General features: G+C 40.0%; 2 protein-coding genes and 1 long non-coding RNA gene across 6 annotated transcripts in view; 1 reads left to right on the top strand and 2 right to left on the bottom strand.

Annotated features, from left to right (window-relative positions):
* Nucleotides 1-358: 358 nt before the first annotated feature.
* Nucleotides 359-12,123, bottom strand: srsf3b (serine and arginine rich splicing factor 3b). Of its 3 annotated transcripts, XM_061874198.1 has the most exons (7): nucleotides 11,964-12,103; nucleotides 10,606-10,698; nucleotides 7,008-7,218; nucleotides 6,789-6,932; nucleotides 2,839-2,877; nucleotides 2,681-2,767; nucleotides 359-903 (listed from the first exon to the last, which is right to left on the bottom strand). In XM_061874198.1, the coding sequence occupies exons 3-7, from the start codon at nucleotides 7,208-7,210 to the stop codon at nucleotides 876-878; spliced, it is 501 nt and encodes a 166-aa protein (XP_061730182.1). In that variant the 5' UTR covers nucleotides 7,211-7,218; nucleotides 10,606-10,698; nucleotides 11,964-12,103; the 3' UTR covers nucleotides 359-875. The 3 variants fall into 3 exon arrangements, with proteins under 3 accessions (XP_061730182.1, XP_061730181.1, XP_061730183.1); XM_061874197.1 differs by lacking the exon at nucleotides 10,606-10,698 and having other exon boundaries at nucleotides 11,964-12,123; XM_061874199.1 differs by lacking the exons at nucleotides 359-903; nucleotides 2,681-2,767; nucleotides 2,839-2,877; nucleotides 10,606-10,698 and adding an exon at nucleotides 3,554-3,867 and having other exon boundaries at nucleotides 11,964-12,123.
* Nucleotides 12,124-13,141: 1,018 nt separating this feature from the next.
* On the bottom strand, nucleotides 13,142-18,124 carry LOC133534888 (uncharacterized). The gene is made up of 3 exons (XR_009802095.1): nucleotides 17,620-18,124; nucleotides 14,551-14,737; nucleotides 13,142-14,467 (listed from the first exon to the last, which is right to left on the bottom strand). It is a non-coding gene; the product is annotated as an uncharacterized LOC133534888 (long non-coding RNA).
* LOC133534887 (S-adenosylhomocysteine hydrolase-like protein 1) overlaps nucleotides 17,642-19,294 on the top strand; it is a 27,437-nt gene continuing 25,784 nt past the window's right edge. Inside the window, exon 1 of one of the 2 annotated variants that reach the window (XM_061874196.1) lies at nucleotides 17,642-18,120. In XM_061874196.1, coding sequence (XP_061730180.1) covers nucleotides 17,953-18,120 — 168 coding nt within the window. In that variant the 5' untranslated portion in view covers nucleotides 17,642-17,952. The remainder of the gene's footprint in view (nucleotides 18,121-19,294) is intronic. The other variant, XM_061874195.1, reaches the window with a different exon arrangement.

Genomic DNA, 19,294 nt, shown 5'->3' with positions numbered 1-19,294 from the left:
TCTTAGGCATGAACTGAAGATGATTAGATGGATTGTGAAGCTCAAGACTAAATAAGACAGCTCTACACTGGAGCGGACTAGAGCTCATAACATTGAACATAGACACCAAGGGCAGTATTAGTGTCAGACCATTGTGTTTTGTCATTTTAAAAAGTTGCTGTCCATTATAATGTAAACCAACAAAACACCACATTACCATTAACTATTTAAAATAACTGATTTAACAGATAAAATATTTGTATTTGTCACAACTGGAAATCAAACTTGGTAAAAATGGCCATGCAGCCTTGTGCTGCAAAGGTAATCTAACAGAGACACAGCAGCTTTTGGCCCACCCCAATACACAGCATAAAACATGTTTTAAACCACCATTTTGTTTAATTGAGAGACAATTTCACATCGTATCAAAGGAATGAAACGTGTACACACAAAAATACATCCTGTAATTTACGCTTCAGGTATGTTCCATATCTTAAGCAATCTGTCCTCCTTGTTTTAAAAAAGAAAGAAAAAGAACGACTAACAAGCATAGATGGAAACCTTTAGTGTGAAGTAAGAAAGTCACTCGGTGAACATGAGTTGGCTTTCTAGATAAAACGTTAAGGTTTCTTACCAAGCAACATAAAACATGAACTCCTACTATGTGGCAAACTATGTTAATATCCATTTACAAAATAGGCAAAAATAAGAAAAAGTAGTAAATATAACCGGTGAAATGGAATGCTCGGTGGTGCACTTTTTTTTTCCCAGGACTTCCACACCAAATGTATTAAATTGATGGTGTTGGGACTAAAAATCTCGACTGATAAAAAAAAACACAAATATCCATGTGAAAATGTCAAAACATTACAGTTTTCTTCCACTCACTTCCCGTTCTACTTCCTGTCATTTGATCTGGAGCGACTGCGGACAAAAGAAACAAGAAATTAATTCAAGGTGGCAAGTAATGCTGCACACACTAATTGACAGTAAGATGCCATCTAACTTCTGAACAGTTTTTTTTATTTATTTGATGAACTGCATCACAAACGCTGCACCTTTGTTGGGATGGCAGCAGACACTTCCTTCCCATAGCGGGTATCCGCAGCCAGTGGAAACTCGCATAAATTAACTTTTGTATTTAAGCTGGACGATTTTGGCAAAAATAATATTCACGATTATTTTTGATTGATATTGCGAATGTTCATTTGAAAACACGGCTGTTGTATCACCAAAACTCAACTTAATAGTTTGAATAAACCTACATATAAATTAGTAACAAATAAACCACATCAAGAAAAAAATAGCAGTAATAGCAGTAGTTGAATTAAATGCAATGCTGGAGATAAATGAGCACCACTAGACACATTTACCCCCAAAAATGTTCATTTTCATCACAATAACATTTGACTTACATCTATCTCAATTTCCCAGATTTTATCACTTCATCAGTGGATTCAGGTTTTTTGGGGTTGATTGTGACTCCGTCCGCGGTTCCACGAATGCGGAAATCATGGTTTACTTTGTTGTGTAGTGATTATTAATAAGGCATACCAGCGCTGTGTCAAAAAATAGCAACGATGGTGACACCCCATACTTCTAGTAGCGATGTTTTTTTCCACACATTTTTTCGCTCATGGGTTAGTCACAAAATCAGAAATTTGCATGACCATTAAGTGTTTTTTTTAATTATTGAAAATAGATGGACGGTATTTTCATACTCGTGAGAAGCCATAATCAAAATTAATATTTAAATAATCGTCCAGCCCTACTGTTGCAAAATATACTGTAGCGTAGGGATGCAACGGTACACAGTAAAATACTGCAGTTTTGTTTAGTACGGAGGGACAAGCGGTAGAAGATGGATGGATTTAATTTTGCATTGTGTACGGCTGTGTGGGTAGCAATATTTTCTATTAATAACACTTTTTATATGTTGTTTGCTCAAATTCAACCCCTCAGATTTAACATGTACCAAATACCTTTACGATTGGCGTCTGTCACATAAGCTGTTTATAAAACTTGACCCTGAAAAATTCAATGAACATGTTTTATGATGGCATACATTATTCTGCACTGCCTCAAATTTTAACTGCACTTAGCTGTCTCTTCATTACATATAAGATATTTGAGGTAATAAAGATCTGCAGTTTGGGTCACCGCTTGTCTTTAAGGTGTGTCCTGCTGCCAAACCACTAATGAAAAGCACTGGTATGTATATTCAAGTAGTCAAGTAATGCCAAGAAAGGTTTTTAGTTATGGATAACTCAAAATTATCAACAGTATGCATTACACCATTGACAACTCTGCTCGCCTCAAAATGCAGTCTTTGCTGACAGGCAAAATGTATATTTTTGATAGAAAAAAAAAAACAAAACAAAAAAACGTATTGAAAATGAACCGTTTCAAAAACAGACCATTCTGTATGTTATCTTTACCATTGTGAGCATGCGAAATTTATGACTTAAAGGATAATTTTCACTTTTTTCTTTTTCCCTGTAAACTGTCCTTCCAGTGGTAAATTATTTAAAGCAGGGGACAATGAAGAATCTAATAGTAATGAAACAAAACACAATTTCTTTAAAGCGAAAGCAAAAATCACCCCAGAGAACCAATGTTGATATTTTTGGCAGAATAGTGCAACATTAGTGTCATGCATCAAACTATGTACAAAGAGCATCCTCCACTGTTGGTATATTACCTCCTTGATCGAGAAAAGGACCTTGAAGGTTTGTGGTTCCTATCCCGGGAAGCGGACCGCTCCCTTCTCCTGTCTCGCGAGAAAGACCTGCCGAAAACATCCAAATTTCAGAGCAACGTACAACCATATGATGCATAATCAACCAGTTTGTGACTAACCTGCTGCGACTACGACTAAAGCTCCTCCTGCGTGGAGATCTGTGCAGGGAAAATGTGGAGATGTTAAGAACCTCAAATGACACGTCCGCCATCGCACGCTGTTATGCGGGCTTCCATCAACAAGGCTTGTTTAAGTAAAAATTCAACTACTGGCATGGAGCTATATTGAAATCTTCAGCCACAGTACAATGTGCATCCATGATCTATGTTAGCTATGCTAGCAGATTAAAATGTGCCTCAACAAACCGGAGGATGGAACACTGCACTGTGGACGGTCACAAAGGCAACATAAGCAAATAGAAAGGAATAAACCTTGACAAACAGGCTAGAATATGATTAAAGCACAGAACTGAGCTCAGAGCCCCGAGACAAAAACTTCCAATCCAAATCTCTGGACACAAAGTTCCAGACATTTGGTGGTGGACCCCATTATCCTTTTGACACATGGAACTATAGCAATAGGTGAGGACAAAGTGACAAACTTATGTAAATAATAATCTAAAAAACAACAACCTTTTGTAACCCAGCTCTGTCTTCACTTGTAAAACTGTTATCAGTGAACTGAATGAAGCAGGAAAACTTACTAGTATTTTTGGTTTTCAACAAGCTAGATATGACGAAAGGTTGGCAGACTGTTGGCCGTGTAGGTAGAATTGGCTGAATACACCTGGCCAGATGCTGCGAGATGATAAGGTGGCAGGCAGGTGGGGGCTGGTTGTGGACTTTTTCCCTGCTTTAATTGGTTAGCCGAAGGCTGCTGTTGGTAGGTTGTCGACATTTGGAAACGCAATACGCTGATTGGAATGTGAGGCGGGCGGCTGCCATTTGGGTTAAGGTTGAAGGAAGACGTGGTTGAGAAGAGCATGATGAGGAACCAATGGCCTGGTGCAACCTGACGACTGGCCGTGCCTGGGTCATGTGACAGCACCGGCCAAGCTGATTGAGGCACGATGGTCAGCAGTCACATGATGCTGAAAGAGGACTAGTTGATTGACTCTGAGGGTGGTGAGAAGAGGCATGGTGGTGGCTCTGCAACGGGTTTCATTCTTATTAATATAGATGAAAAATAAAAGGCATCCTCAAACAAAAAGGAAAAGCATCACATTTTCCACTCTTATCCCCACTAATGAAAAAAAGTGGCTTTACTTCAGTTATGGAAGAAAGCTCAAGAGTGAACTGCTAAGCAGAATCTAGGTCTTAAAAGCCATATTTAAACTTCGAAAACTGTTACAGATTATGTGTAGTCCCCGCAAAGTGATCACCAATCACCCGTAGTGCTCACTGAAAGTAACAAATGTGCTAACTCAAATAGAAGACAATTCTGATAAGATCCTTTTTTTATACCGTTTTTTTCAACAGTAATATTTTTTGTAACCCTTATTTACCCAGGAAACCCCCATTAAGATTAGGAATCCTGCCATACACATTCTTACACCAATGGGGCTAAGGGTTTTGCCAAAGGATACGATGGCAGTAGCAAGATTCATACCATAAACTTCAGTTTCTGGACAACCGCTCTACCATTGGAGCCACTATTTTTTTAATTTTCTCGTTGAGTGATAGCATGAAAAGCTTAGAATTCCTTTCATACACAGATACCTTTTCCTAGGAGAAATTAACTTTTTTTAATCCACTTATATTCGGGTCAATCTGATAGTCAATACCCATTTGCTCCCCCGCATATTCACCCCACACACACGCTTTAAAATATAAAGATTTAATTTTTGCAATAACTTTTAAAATGTATTCAATAATTGGGGCATATAGGGTTTTGGTACCAAAATAGGCATCTTTGGGACTTTTGTATGGATGCATCTATCTTTAGTTATTTCACCCTGGGTGTTTGACAAGGCTACCTTTGCAAATAGCTTCTGTATAACTGATATATTTCAGGAAAGAACATATACTTTGTTTCTGTAAACAAACTATAAAGTGTAGAAAATGGGTGTTTATTGGTTTACAATCTACCCTTGAATACAATTACCATTATATATTAGCAGTCATACAAACCCCGTTTCCATATGAGTTGGGAAATTGTGTTGGATGTAAATAAAAACGAAATACTAGGACTTACAAATCACTTTCAACCCATATTCAGTAGAATATGCTACAAAGATAACATATTTGATGTCCAAACTAATAAACTTTTTTTTTTTCAAATCATTAACTTTAAAATTTGATGCCAGCAACACGTGACAAAGAAGTTGGGAAAGGTGGCAAAAAAGACTGATAAAGTTGAGAAATTCTTATCAAACACTTATTTGGAACATCCAACAGGTGTGCAGGCTAATTGGGAACAGGTGGGTGCCATGATTGGGTATAAAAGCAGCTTCCATGAAATGCTAAGTAATTCACAAACAAGGATGGGGTGAGGGTCACGAATTTGTAAGCAAATTGTCGAACAGGTTTAGAACAACATTTCTCAATGAGCTATTATGCAAGGAATTTAGGGGTTTTACCATCTACGGTCCGTAAAATCATCAAAAGGTTCTGAGAATCTGGAGAAATTACAGACCTTTGATCCCTCAGGCGGTACTGCATCAAAAACCGACAGTGTGTAAAGGATATCATGACATGGGCACAGGAACACCTCATAAAACCACTGTCAGTAACTACAGTTGGTTGCTACATCTGTAAGTGCAAGTTAAAACTGCTATGCAAAGCAAAACCCATTTATCAACAACACCAAGGAACACCGCTGGCTTTGCTGAGCCCGAGCTCATCTGAGATGGACTGATGCAAAGTGGAAAAGTGTTCTGTGGTCTAACGAGTCCACATTTCAAATTATATTTGGAAACAAGAGGACGTGGTGTCCTCCAGAACAAAGAGGAAAATAACTATTGGGATTGTTTTAGGCGCAAAGTTCAAAAGCCAGCATCTGTGATGGTATTGGGGTGCATTAGTGCTCAAGGCATGGGTAACTTACACATCTGTGAAGGCACCATTAATGCTGAAAGGTCCATACAGGTTTTGGAGCAACATATGTTGTCATCCAAGCAACGTTATCATGGACGCCCCTGCTTATTTCAGCAAGACAATGCCAAGCCACGTGTTACAACAGCGTGGTTTGGTAGTAAAAGAGTGCGGGTACTTCCCTGGCCTGCCTGCAGTTCAGACCTGTCTCACATCAAAATGTGTGGCGCATTATGAAGTGTAAAATACGACAGAAGAGACCCCGGACTGTTAAACGACTTAAGCTCTACATAAAACAAGAATGAGAAAGAATTCCACTTTCAAAGCTTCAACAAATAGGTTCCTCAGTTCCCAAACATTTGAGTGTTGTTAAAAGAAAAGGTGATGGAACACAGTGGTGAACATGCCGTTTACCAACTACTTTGGCACGTGTTGCAGCCATGAAATTTTAAGTTAATTATTATTTGCAAAAAAAAAACGTTTATGAGTTTGAACATCAAATATCTTGTCTTTGTAGTGCATTCAATTGAATATGGGTTGAAAAGGATTTGCAAATCATTGTATTCTGTTTATATTTACATCTAACGCAATTTCCCAACGGGAAACGGGGTTTGTATATTGTGAATACACCATTACAAGATTAGCAACAACCATGCGTTTTTTTCTGATCTTTGAATAAGATGGATAGATATCCATCATCAATAAGCACAAAAATTTGAATAACAAAAATTCAAAAAACGGTGGTGACAACATTTGGTGAAGAAATTGATTAAATAAGTACACAACACAGTGTGTTCACTTTGCGGGGATTACAAAAATAGGCGCGTCTATTGTAATCAAGTATATAACTATTTGTCTCTATAAAATGTTATGAGCCTTACATATACCAAGGCAAATAATTACAAAACACTAGCCCTTATTTGGGAAAATCTTACTGCCACGAAGAATACTTTGAGTGAGAGGGGGTAGCAGCATTTGTCAAGTTTCAAATACAAATTACTTTTGACTGGCCAATGACAAAACATTTTCTAGGTCACCTTCGCCGTGCCGGTGGGCTGCTACGACGCCTGTAGTCATCTCGTTCTCGAGGGCGACGGCTCCACGAGGGGGGGGCCCCGCGGCTGCGGCTCCGCTTCTCGCCATTGGACAGCTCCACTCTCACACGGCAACCGCATAAAGTTCTGGAAAGCAGCACACATTGCCAATGAATATTCACAATATTGTGTCAGATTTAGCTGCAGGCCATCACTTCCTACCTCCCATCAAGCTCGCGCACGGCATCAACAGCATCTCTGGGGTCTTCAAATTCGACAAAAGCAAAGCCTGGTGGGTTCCTTGCCACCCATACGCTGCGAAGAGGCCCATAGTAACTAAAAGATCTTTCTAACTCGGTCTTGTTTCCATTGTTCCCAAGATTCCCAACGTAGACCTTGCAGTCAAGTGGACATTCACGATGCATGGCTGGATCTAAAAATGGAAGAACGGAAAAAAAGAGAAAATAGACTTAAGTTTGAATCCATGTTAACTGACACGCGCGGTTAAAATGGTGCATTCCATTTTTTTACTAAATTTATGAGTTGCAAGTTCGAATTTCAACTGGAATGCCTGGATTTCCGACTTGGAAAGTCATAGCATTCCCATCACCCCTTAGTTTGTTGTTTTAAAGATGGCTACTCTGGATGTACACTATGATATCAGCTTCTATGATATCCATTATTAGCACGTCTGTTTAGTTTTGGTCGTCGTAAATAAGGCATATACAGTGCATTGTAGTTTAAACTACATTTACTTTGTGTGTTATGTACGTTCTGTAGAGCTAGCAGTAGAGTCTGGGCTTCCTGTTCATCCACCGTGTTTAAAGGTTGCAGAAAGAGTGCATATTATCCTGTAAGGTTTTTGTACTCAGACAAGACAAGCGCAAAAATGGCTATTGTGGACATGGCCATTTTGATTTTCGACCTAACTGGAACGCTAACAACTCTGCTGTGACGTAATTCCCAGCGCCAACTTCCAAAGTAAATTAAACGCAGTATTCTCAATACCCGAATTGTTTTTTTACTGTTTTAATTACAACTTTACTTTAAAACGCTCTCTATCTCTAACAACCAAAAGGCCGTGAAAACTATGATGCTGTGTTTCAAACTTGGATTATTTACGGAACTTGAGTGAGCCTATGGCTTTACATTTTGTTACATATATATATATATTTTGCATTCTATTTTAGTTACTAGGAGTTCACAACCCTGTGGTGCTGTTTTGTACTGTTTCTGTAACTGTTTTGATTATCATTATTTCTTCTTTGGGTCATGACCGAAAGGATAAGATCACGGGTACAAGCGGCCGAAATGAGTTTCCTCCGCCGTGTGGCGGGGCTCTCCCTTAGAGATAGGGTGAGAAGCACTGTCATCCGGGAGGAACTCAAAGTAAAGCCGCTGTTCCTCCACATCGAGAGGAGCCAGACGAGGTGGTTCGGGCATCTGGTCAGGATGCCACCCGAACGCCTCCCGAGGGAGGTGTTTAGGGCACGTCCAACCGGTAGGAGGCCACGGGGAAGACCCAGGACACGTTGGGAAGACTATGTCTCCCGGCTGGCCTGGGAACGCCTCGGGATCCCCCGGGAAGAGCTAGACGAAGTGGCTGGGGAAAGGGAAGTCTGGGCTTCCCTGCTTAGGCTGCTGCCCCCGCGACCCGACCTCGGATAACCGGAAGAAGATGGATGGATGGATATTTCTTGATTGTATGTAAATGTTGCATATTATAAATAAATGTTTATAAAATAAAATATAAAAATAAAACAAACAGTATAATCACCACATTTAAGACACATCGCTTCAATATCATGCAACTGCAGCTGGGTTTCCCGCAGCGCTTTGTTAAGGCGGCCGCCGTAACAAAGAGCCACCTCCTAATCTAAAGTCTTAACAAGCTGCTCCGCTTAGTTCTACCTCTGTCTGTCAGTACGTCTCTGCAGCACCCAGCATCGTCCCACCCACACGCAGAGCGGTAACAGCCAATCAGCAGTGCGTATTCAGAGCGTATGTAACAGCCAATCAGTAGTGCGTATTCAGTGCGCATGTAGTCAGTGCTCCTTCGGTGGAGTGAGCAGAAAGGTAAGCATAATGTAATGGACTCTCACCGAATTATAAATAACACTTTCAAGTCAAGTACTAGTAACATCACTATGAGCCCGTTGATGTTCTAGAAACATAAGAGGCAGCTCAGCTCGCTCGCAGTCATTGAGGTGAAGGCTAATTAGCTTTTAGCGTAACGTTAGCTCACTATGCGGTGTGTGTGTGCGTGTGTCTGAGAGAGACAAGCATTATGACCGACTGTTAACAACTAAGGTATTTCACATTACCATTTTCTGTGTTGATTGAGCTGAGTTGAAGCAGCAAAAAAGGACATATTAAATGAAGAGTTTCTGTCTCTGATAGTTGATATAATAATGTAACATCATAAAGCCTACATGAACCGCATAGTGTTAAAGGATGAATAGTCTCTCCTATTGCTATTGTACTATTTTTTTCAGCTATAGTTACATTAATCATTAGTAATGTAGCACCCTAGTTTTGTATGACAGGTTCTCTGCTATCACATGTTGATAAAAATATAACATTTACATAATTAAAAATCAACTACAGGCTTCCTAAATGCTGTAATAAATTAAGCATATGTCAGCATGTGGCCCCACTTTTAACTTTTTTTTTAAACGCTTACTTACAGAAAGTCATTAATTTGACTTTGTAGGTCGTTATTTTGACATTATTTTAAAGTCATGACAATGACGTACTTAGTATCGCAGGAAACTAGGACTGTTGTTTTGTTTTTACTTTACGGAAAAAATAGAGATATTTGTCCAGGGTGTACGCAGCCTTCTGCCCGATTTTAGCTGAGATAGGCACCAGCGCCCCCGACTCCAAAGGGAATAAGCGGTAGAAATGGATGGATGGATTGTGTATCACCATTCAGCTGAAGGAGCAGAAAACGCAACCAAAAGTTGTAGGCTTTTTCATGCAATAAAACCGGCCTACGTCACCGCAGTCTGTAGTCTATTGCCCCCCCATGCTGTGGTGGCAGCGGCAAGGTGGAGACTGATGGCAACATGCTAAACTACACCGATCCTTACACCCACCCACCCCCTTCTTCGGTCCCCTTCCCCTGGAGTCACCACCTTAAATAACAAATGTTTTGGGGCAGGGGTTGGGAACCTCTGGCTCTAGAGCCAGATGTGGCTCTTTAGATGTATACATCTGGCTCTCAGATAAATATTAGCTGACATTGCTTAACACAATAAAAAATGAATAATTCCGTTGGTAATCAGTGTTAAAAACAATGTTCAGAATATTAAAAATTCTCATGCACCTTAAAGGCCTACTGAAACACACTACTACCCACCACGCAGTCTGATGTATCAATGATGAAATATTAACATTGCAACACATGCCAATACGGCCTTTTTAGTTTCCTAAATTGCAATTTTAAATATCCCGGGACTTTTTCTTGAAACCGTTGCGTAATGATGACGTGTACGCGTGACGCCACGGGCTGTTATGAATATGAGCGCTGCACGCACACACAGCTAAAAGTCGTCTGCTTTAACGGCATAATTACACAGTATTTTAGACATCTGTGTTGCTGAATCTTTTGCAAGTTGTTCAATTAATATTGGAGAAGTCAAAGTAGAAAGACGGAGTTGGGAAGCTTTAGCCTTTAGCCACAAAAACACACGGTGATTCCTTGTTTAAAATTCACGGAGGTGAAACTTTACTATGGATCACAGCGGACATGGATCCCAACCGAATGTCAACCAGCAGGTTTCGGTGAGAAAATTGTGGTTAAAAAGTCGCTTCTTACCGGATATCAGCTGAGCTTGTGCCTCCCGTACAGCTGCAGTCGACTTCCCCGTGGACGAACACTTCCGACTATCAGGATAAACTCACTAAAACACTAGCAACACAATAGAAAGATAAGGGATTTCCCAGAAGTATCCTAGTAAATGTCTCAAAAAACATATACATCCGTCTCAATGCAACGCGATTTCAATCGCGTTTTCTTTAAACTTTTTTTTTCTTCTTTCTTCTAGTCCGTCACTATCAATATCCTCGAACACAAATCTTTCATCCTTGCTCAAATTAATGGGGAAATTGTCGTTTCCTCGGTCCGAATAGCTGTTTTTGTTGGAGGCTCCCATTACAATCAATGTGAATTTATGAGGAGCCATCCACGTGACGACATCGTCTGCAACTTCTAGTAGAGGCACGGCTTTTCTCCAGTTGCGAACTTTATTGTGGATGTTCTCTACTAAATCCTTTCAGCAAAAATATGGCAATATCGCGAAATGATCAAGTATGACACGTAAAATGGACCTGCTATCCCCGTTTAAATAAAATAATCTCATTTCAGTAGGCCTTTAATCCATGAATCCGTTTTTTTCTGCACCTGTTCATTAATGGTAAGAAGTATTTTATTTATTATTGGTTAACTTCAGAATAACAATGTTATTAAAAATAATAAGAGACATATAAGACTCTAAAAATTCTGGTCTTACTTAAAAATGCGCACATTTAGTTGTATTTAGTGTTATAAAATATTGTACAGCTCTCACGGAAATACATTTCAAAATATTTGGCTTTCATGGCTCTCTCAGCCAAAAATGTTCCCGACCCCTGTTCTGGGGGAAACACTGCAGTCACTTGAAACCAAATTGTTACTTAACAGGAAAGGTTTCAACAGTAATTGGAACAATTCCCTAAACACAAACACTTCGAGAACGACAGGACTTTATATTAGACATAAATGTGACTTAATTCGTACAAAACCAGATTTGGGAGCAGATTTCTCACCACACAATGTACTGGTCTTGAACGACAAGAGTCTGGGCCTACCTCACAGCCAAACCAGTACTAACAATAAATTGGACGGCCGAGTCTCAGTGAGGCGAAAATACATCGACAAAATGTTTTGTTTAAAACTAAACCATTACTCTTTACTTGGTACCCTTAAATACGTAACTTGCGCCATAGAGTATCATTGTGTCTGCTCCAAACTATCAGAAGAGAGTGGCTAGCGCAGGATAGCTAAAATGGCCGCCGTCTCCGCCGAGGTCTAACACAATGGCTCACGCTTCTTTGCTTTTGCTGTAAATGCACCAAATATTACCAAACGTAAAGCTGTGAAAGGATAATGCATGCATGTTTGTTGCACAAACTAACCGTATTTGTTGTATTTCGGAGTGAAGTTTCGTCGGCGTTTCTTCAATCGCAATGCTGCCCTTTCCGCGTTCCGCGAGTTAATAGAAAATGGCGCTTCGATCGACAAGCAAGCTATCCTGGTGAGGGCGGGACCTCCTCCTTCTTCTTCTTCTTCTTTTGTTTTATACGGCGGTTGCAGGCTGATTTAGTGCATTAGCGTCCTCCTTTGGATGTGAATGGTGACTTAATGCAGTGGTTCTCAAATGGGGGTACTTGAAGGTATGCCAAGGGGTACGTAAGAGTTTTATAAAATATTCTAAAAACAGCAACAATTCAAAAATCCGTTATAAATAAATTCATTGAATAATACTTCAACAAAATATGAATGCAAGTTCATAAACTGTGAAAAATAAACAACAATGCAATATCCAGTGTTGATAGCTAGATTTTTTTGTGGACATGTTCCATAAATGTTGATGTTAATGATTTCTTTTTTTGTGAAGAAATGTTTAGAATTAAGTTCATGAATCCAGATGGATCTCTATTACAATCCCCAAAGAGGGCACTTTAAGTTGATCATTACTTCTATGTGGAGAAATCTTTATTTATAATTGAATCACTTGTTTATTTTTCAACAAGTTTTTAGTTATTTTTATATCTTTTTTCCCAAAAAGTTCAAGAACAACCACTACAAATGAGCAATATTTTGCACTTATATGCAATTTAATCAATCAGAAACTGATGACATAGTGCTGTGTTTTACTTTTTTATGTCTTGTTTTCAACCAAAAATGCTTTGCTCTGATCAGAGGGTACTTGAATTAAAAAAATGTTCACAGGGGGTACATCACTGAAAATAGGTTGAGAACCACTGACTTAATGGCTCGCAGTTTGAATACCGGTAAACAGAATCAGAATAGTTTTGATTGCCATTGTTTGAGAACGGGTTCACAAACTAGGATTTTTTCTTGGTGCAATCGTGCAACATAAAACACATACAACAAAGAACAGAATAAGATGAGCTGTAACTGAGCTACCAGATCTTGTTATGGTTGATTGATTGATTGATTGATTGATTGATTGATTGATTGATTGATACTTTTATTAGTATATTGAACAGTTCAGTACATATTCCATACAATTGACCACTAAATGGTAACACCCGAATAAGTTTTTCAACTTGTTTAAGTCGGGGTCCACGTTAATCGATTCATGGTACAAATATATACTATCTGCATTATACAGTCATCACACAGGTTAATCATCATAGTATATACATTGAATTATTTACATTATTTACAATTCGGGGGGTAGGATGATGAGCTTTGGTTGATATCAGTACTTCAGTCATCAACAATTGCATCAACAGAGAAATGGACATTGAAACGTCATTTCCAGACATTTCCACCATCACAGATTGCGATCTTAAAACACCTAATGGCCATTCGGTACACTTGCACAATCTAATGACATGCAATCCAAAATACTGCCTTTACGAAAATAATCATGCTGCTTTCTTCAGGTTGACTGACTCTATTTAAAATGATTTTATTTATGTACCAACAACAATACGTTTTTTCTTTAACAAGAAATGGATGTACTGTATGAAAAAGGCATATATGAGGTTATATATGAGGCATAATACAGTCATCATACAGGTTAATCATCATAGTATATACATTGAATTATTTACATTATTTACAATCTGGGGGTGAGATGATGAGCTTTGGTTGATATCAGTACTTCAGTCATCAACAATTGCATCAACAGAGAAATGGACATTGAAACAGTGTAGGTCTTACTTGGTAGAATATGTACAGCGAGCAGAGAACATAGTGAGTTCAGATAGCATAAGAACAAGTAAATATATTAGAAGTACATTTGATTATTTACATTAGGTTATTTACAATCCGGGGAGATGGGATGTGAATGGAGGAGGGTATTAGTAAAGGGTTGATGTTGCCTGGAGGTGTTGTTTTAAAACGGTTTTGAAGGAATATAGAGATGCACTTACTTTTACACCTGTTGGGAGTGCATTCCACATTGATGTAGCATAGAAAGAGAATGAGTTAAGACGTTTGTTAAATCGGAATCTGGGTTTAAAGTAGTTTTACATGTACTTCGGTATCAGGGAGGTGTAGCAGACTTTATAGACTAGGCTCAGTGCAAGTTGTTTTACTCTGTCCTCCACCCTGAGCCAGCCCACTTTGGAGAAGTGGGTTGGAGTGAGGTGTGATCTGGGGTGGAGGTCTAAAAGTAACAGTTATTGTTCATGTGTCTGATGGCGCAGGGGAAAAAACTGTTCAGGTGGCGGGAGGTGTGGGTCTGAATGGACCATAGTTTCCTGCATGAGGGGAGAGGGGAAAATAGTTTGTGTTGGGGGTGAGAAGAGTCAGCTGTGATCCGACCCACAGGCCTCCTGGTCCTGGAGGAGAACAGGTCCTGGAGGGACGGGAGCTTGCAGCCAATCACCTTCTCAGCAGCACGTACGATGCGCGCAGTCGATGCTTATCCTGGACTTTGCCGCTAGGGAACCACACGGTGATGGAGGAGGTGAGGATGGACTCGATGATGGCTGAATAAAACTGCACCAGCATTTTGGTTGGCACCTTAACTTTCCTCAGCTGGCGCAGGAAGTACATCCTCTGCTGGGCCTTCTTGATGAGGGAGCTGATGGTCGGCTCCCACTTGAGGTCTTGGGTGATGGTGGTGCCCAAGAAACTGAAGGAGTCCACAATGGAGACGGGGGTGGGAGAGTCAATCAGGGTGAGGGGGGATGGTGGGTCTGTGACTTTCCTGAACAGCAGTACAGTACAGTCAATACAGTACATTGATTCAAATTTCAAATTAATATATACACCTGTATATCTGTATGTACACACTCGTTATATATACATCATTCTTATTATGACCTACAATAACTATTTGCAGATGATACAACAGCGTGGGCAGCATGGTACCGCAGGGGTCAGTGCATGTGCCTCACAATATGAAGGTTCTGAGTTCCATCCCGGGCTCGGGATCTTTCTGTGTGGAGTTTCTATGTTTGTAAGGCTATGCAGAACGAAACTAAATCTGAACTCGCTAGAACAGGGGTGCCCATTACGTCGATCGCGAGCTACCAGTCGACCGCGGGGGGTGTGTCAGTCGATCTCCAGCCAGGCTTTTTAAAAAAATAGACCTAAAAATTAGTGATCATCAATCTTCACCAAGACGTCACTTAAATGACATTCACGGTACCGGAGGGTCTTGTGAGATGACGCTGGCTGCTGCAAGATCATTATTATGAAAATATGACCGAGAGGAAGGCGAGAAACACTTTTTATTTCAACAGACTCTCGCGCCGTTCCTTCCGTCAAAATTCTAAAGGCCGACTGCACATTTCCTATCTTCCCAATAAAAGCCCTGCTTCATGCTGCCTGCGCTAACTAAATACAGAGTCTCGGAAAACTGGTGTGCACAAGCGATCCCTCAGAAAGCTGGCGTGCACATCACTTGTGCACGCCAGCTTTCCGAGACTCTTATTTTGTTAGCGCAGGCAGCATGAAGCAGGGCTTTTATTGTGAAGATAGGATATGTGCAGTCGGCCTTTAGAGTTTTGACGGAAGGGACGGCGCGAAAGTCTGTTGAAATAAAAAGTGTTTCTCGCCTTCCTCTCTGTCATTTTTTCATAATGATGAACTGGCAGCAGCCAGCGTCATCTCACAAGACCCTCGGGTGCTGTGAATGTCAATCAAGCAAGCTACGGAATTTGCCGCCAATGTTTTTCTTGTAAAGTGTATGGAAGCTGGATGAATTAGATGCCAAAAACCAACCACTTTCATGTGGTATTGTACAGAAAGGACAACTTTTTTTCTCCTCCATTTGAAAATGTGGGCGTTATCATCATTACTGTCTGATTCCAATAAATGCAAGTCATCAAAATCAGGTAATACACCAACTTATATTCTTGTCTTCGTGAAAGAAAGACATCTATATGTGTTACACATGCTTGTATTATCATTAAACACATTCAACTTGTTTACAAAAATGTCTCTTTCATAAATAAATAAATATAAATGATATATATAAATGAGGTAGATCCCCTCGAGTTGGTCAATTGAAAAGTAGCTCGCCTGCAGAAAAAGTGTGGGCACCCCTGGGCTAGAAAGTATGCTGGACGACAGCAAAGACTTACCGTGGAGGAAAGACTTACTCTGGAGCAAAGACGGCATCCACAATGTACATCCGAACATGACATGACAATCATCAATGTCCCCACATAGAAATATGAAAACAACTGAAATATTCCTGAAACAAAGTAGATGAGGGAAATATCGCTCAAAGGAAGACATGAAACTGCCACAAGAATATGCCAAAAAAAGAGAAAAAGCCACCAAAATAGGAGCGCAAGACAAGAACTAAAAAAAACTAAACACAGGAAAACAGCAATAAATCCCAAATAAGTCACGGTGTGATGTGACAGGTCGTTACAGTACACCTACTTTGAGACAAGAGCAATATTGATGCATGCTTGGTTATGGTTTATAGTCATATCCAACAATTGTGACAACGACTTTTCACTGTCAACTGAGTTTCGTTTTTTAATGATTTCTGCCGGCGGTGTGCCTACGGATTTTTTTCAAAGAAAAAAATGTGCCTTGGCTCAAAAAACGGTTCAAAAACACTGGATTAAATGACGTTTCATCCCTCAAAATACATACAAAACAGGAGTTCTAAATTGTGATGTTATGAGCTAGGGCAGTGGTTCTCAAATGGGGGTATGCGTACCCCTGGGGTACTTGAAGGTATGCCAAGGGGTACGTGAGATTTTTAAAAAATATTCTAAAAGTAGCAACAATTCAAAAATCCTTTATGAATATATTTATGGAATAATACTTCAACAAAATATTGATGTAAGTTCATAAACTGTGGAAAGAAATGCATCCATCCATCCATTTTCTATCGCTTATTCCCTTTGAGGTCGCGGGGGGCGCTGGTGCCTATCTCAGCTACAATCGGGCGGAAGGCGGCGTACACCCTGGACAAGTCGCCACCTCATCACAGGGCCGGAAAGAAATGCAACAGTGCAATATTCAGTGTTGACAGCTAGATGTCTACACAAAGAAATAATCAACAACTTAAAGTGCCCTCTTCGGGGATTGTAATAGAGATCCATCTGGATTCATGAACTTCATTCTAAACATTTCTTCACAAAAAAAGGAAATCTTTAACATCAATATTTATGGAACATGTCCGCAAAAAATCTAGCTGTCAACACTGAGTATTGCATTGTTGCATTTCTTTCCACAGTTTATGAACTTACATTCATATTTTGGTGAAGTATTATTCAATAAATATATTTATAAAGGATTTTTGAAATGTTGCTATTTTTAGAATATTTTAAAACAATCTCCCGTACTCCTTGGCATACCTTCAAGTACCCCCAGGGGTACGCATACCCCCATTTGAGAACCACTGAGCTAGGGAGTATAAGAACTACTCTACCCAGCATGCAACAGTAGTGACGAGCATGCGCAGTAGCCCCGTGGAGTGTTGTATGTCGCCATGCCGGCAGCTAGAATGTGGTTATCAGCACGCTGTTTGAATAAACGCTGAGAACTCAGCCAACACGCCTCGTCTGCATTATTTACAATTAGACAGACAACACACAAATGACCTTGATGGACTCGAGTTACCGTGAACGCAACACGCTGTGGACACGCCCCCAAGCTTGGTTGCCGCCTACAATCTCACCCAGCCAGGTGACAGTTGACGAACGACACCACCACTTTCAAGATAACTCAGCATCATTCCACAGCAACAATTCTAAAGGAATTCTTTTTGTCCATAATCAGCAAAAAAAGACTTTAATTTCCCGCTTCCGGCGCGAGGACATCGATGACACGAGTTTGTGACGTTGACCAGCACGCACAAGTCACAAGAAGACAACAGAAGTGCGACGTCGACGGAAGATCGACTCTCCTTTTAATTTTTGGTTGCCCGGTAAAGAACGGACAGTCTCGGTCAACATGTCGGAGTCCACCGGAGAGGCAAAGCAGGCGAGCAAAGAGGTGAAAGAAAGCGAAAATGTCGCAGAGAAATATTCCGCCTTGACGGTGAGCAAGAACACTGAAATGAACATGGAAGAGCTGTCGTCCGCCTTCAGCGCGGTGCCCACTCACAAGCCCGTTAAAAAGGTAAGATCACCAAGCAGGTACTATTATTAGTAGAAGTGGATGTATTACAATTGTTGACACTAGTTTGCGTACAAGCGTATGTAAGACGCTATAAGTGTCTGTAACCATGCAGCTATTTCGGGCAGTAATCGTTTAATGACCATTTAACACCAAGCTAACAGCTCAGCTGGGCCTCCTTTACTAATCCTGTGAATTCATTCTCGAGATAAATACATATATTCATCTATGCCCTGACTACTAGGACAGGGTTCTTCAACTGGCAGCCCGCGGGCCAGATCCATCCCCGAGAATGAAACCACATTGTCCTGTCCATGTTAGATCCACTATGGACTGGACTCTCACTATTATGTTAGATCCAGTGGTGTCACTAGACCTAATACTGTACTGGGGCACAAATAATTCATGTGAGCGTGCAAAGCGCGCAAGCAAAAACATTTTTAGCACTTATTTATCATAAAAAATACATAAATAGTGCTTTAAACTACGAAATCATATCAGATTATGTTGTATGGATCTTTGACTAACCACCTGAAATTAACTAATGCATTTGACCTACTTGTGCACTTTTTTACTTCAGACTTCTAAACTGCTACTGGTAAAAGCAAAAAGGAAGAGCAATGAATCTTTTTGAAATATATATTGCAGTAATCATCTGCAAATTTAACATCTACAAAAGTAAAACAAAAAATAAAGCACCCCTACCTACATCTCTGGGTTCTCTTTTATTATTTAATTTCAATTCATGGCAATGTGGCTAATCCTATTTCAGATACACAAAATTATAAAATATACACACAACAATAAAGCCACAGTAGTAGAATAAATGAACAACTGTTGTGTGTCTGTTCAGGGAATAATTTTCTGAGAAGTAAATTGTAACGTCTCGTTTTCATTTTTGCAAAGTGGTCAATCACTCTGGACAGACATGGAAATATTACAGTAACCGTTATACAGTTGACCAGTGGTTCCCAACTGGTGGGTCGTGACATAAAAGTGGATTGTGTGTCATTTTCAGTGGGTCGCAGTCAGATGTGTGCATGAAAAAAAAAAAAAAAGTTTACGGAGAAAAAAAATCAAATTGTGGCAACAAAACCAGATATTTTTAGCCATTTTTCTAGTGACTATTAGTAAGTTTTTTAGCAAAAGTCAAACCGACTAACAAGTTGGAGGAGGA

This window comes from Nerophis ophidion, linkage group LG16 (assembly GCF_033978795.1).
Source record: "Nerophis ophidion isolate RoL-2023_Sa linkage group LG16, RoL_Noph_v1.0, whole genome shotgun sequence".
NCBI classification, from domain to species: domain Eukaryota; kingdom Metazoa; phylum Chordata; class Actinopteri; order Syngnathiformes; family Syngnathidae; genus Nerophis; species Nerophis ophidion.
This window is presented reverse-complemented; position numbering and strand designations above follow the sequence as displayed.

Bases quoted from the DNA above. Each gene is read 5' to 3' on its own strand.
- srsf3b (XM_061874197.1), bottom strand. From the start codon at position 7,210: ATGCATCGTGAATGTCCACTTGACTGCAAGGTCTACGTTGGGAATCTT. The intron at 2,768-2,838 runs GTTAGTCACAAA...TGTTTTCGGCAG, and splicing joins TTTAGTCGTAGTCGCAGCAG to GTCTTTCTCGCGAGACAGGA. The intron at 904-2,680 runs GTAATATACCAA...TTTTGTCCGCAG, and splicing joins TCCTTTTCTCGATCAAGGAG to TCGCTCCAGATCAAATGACA.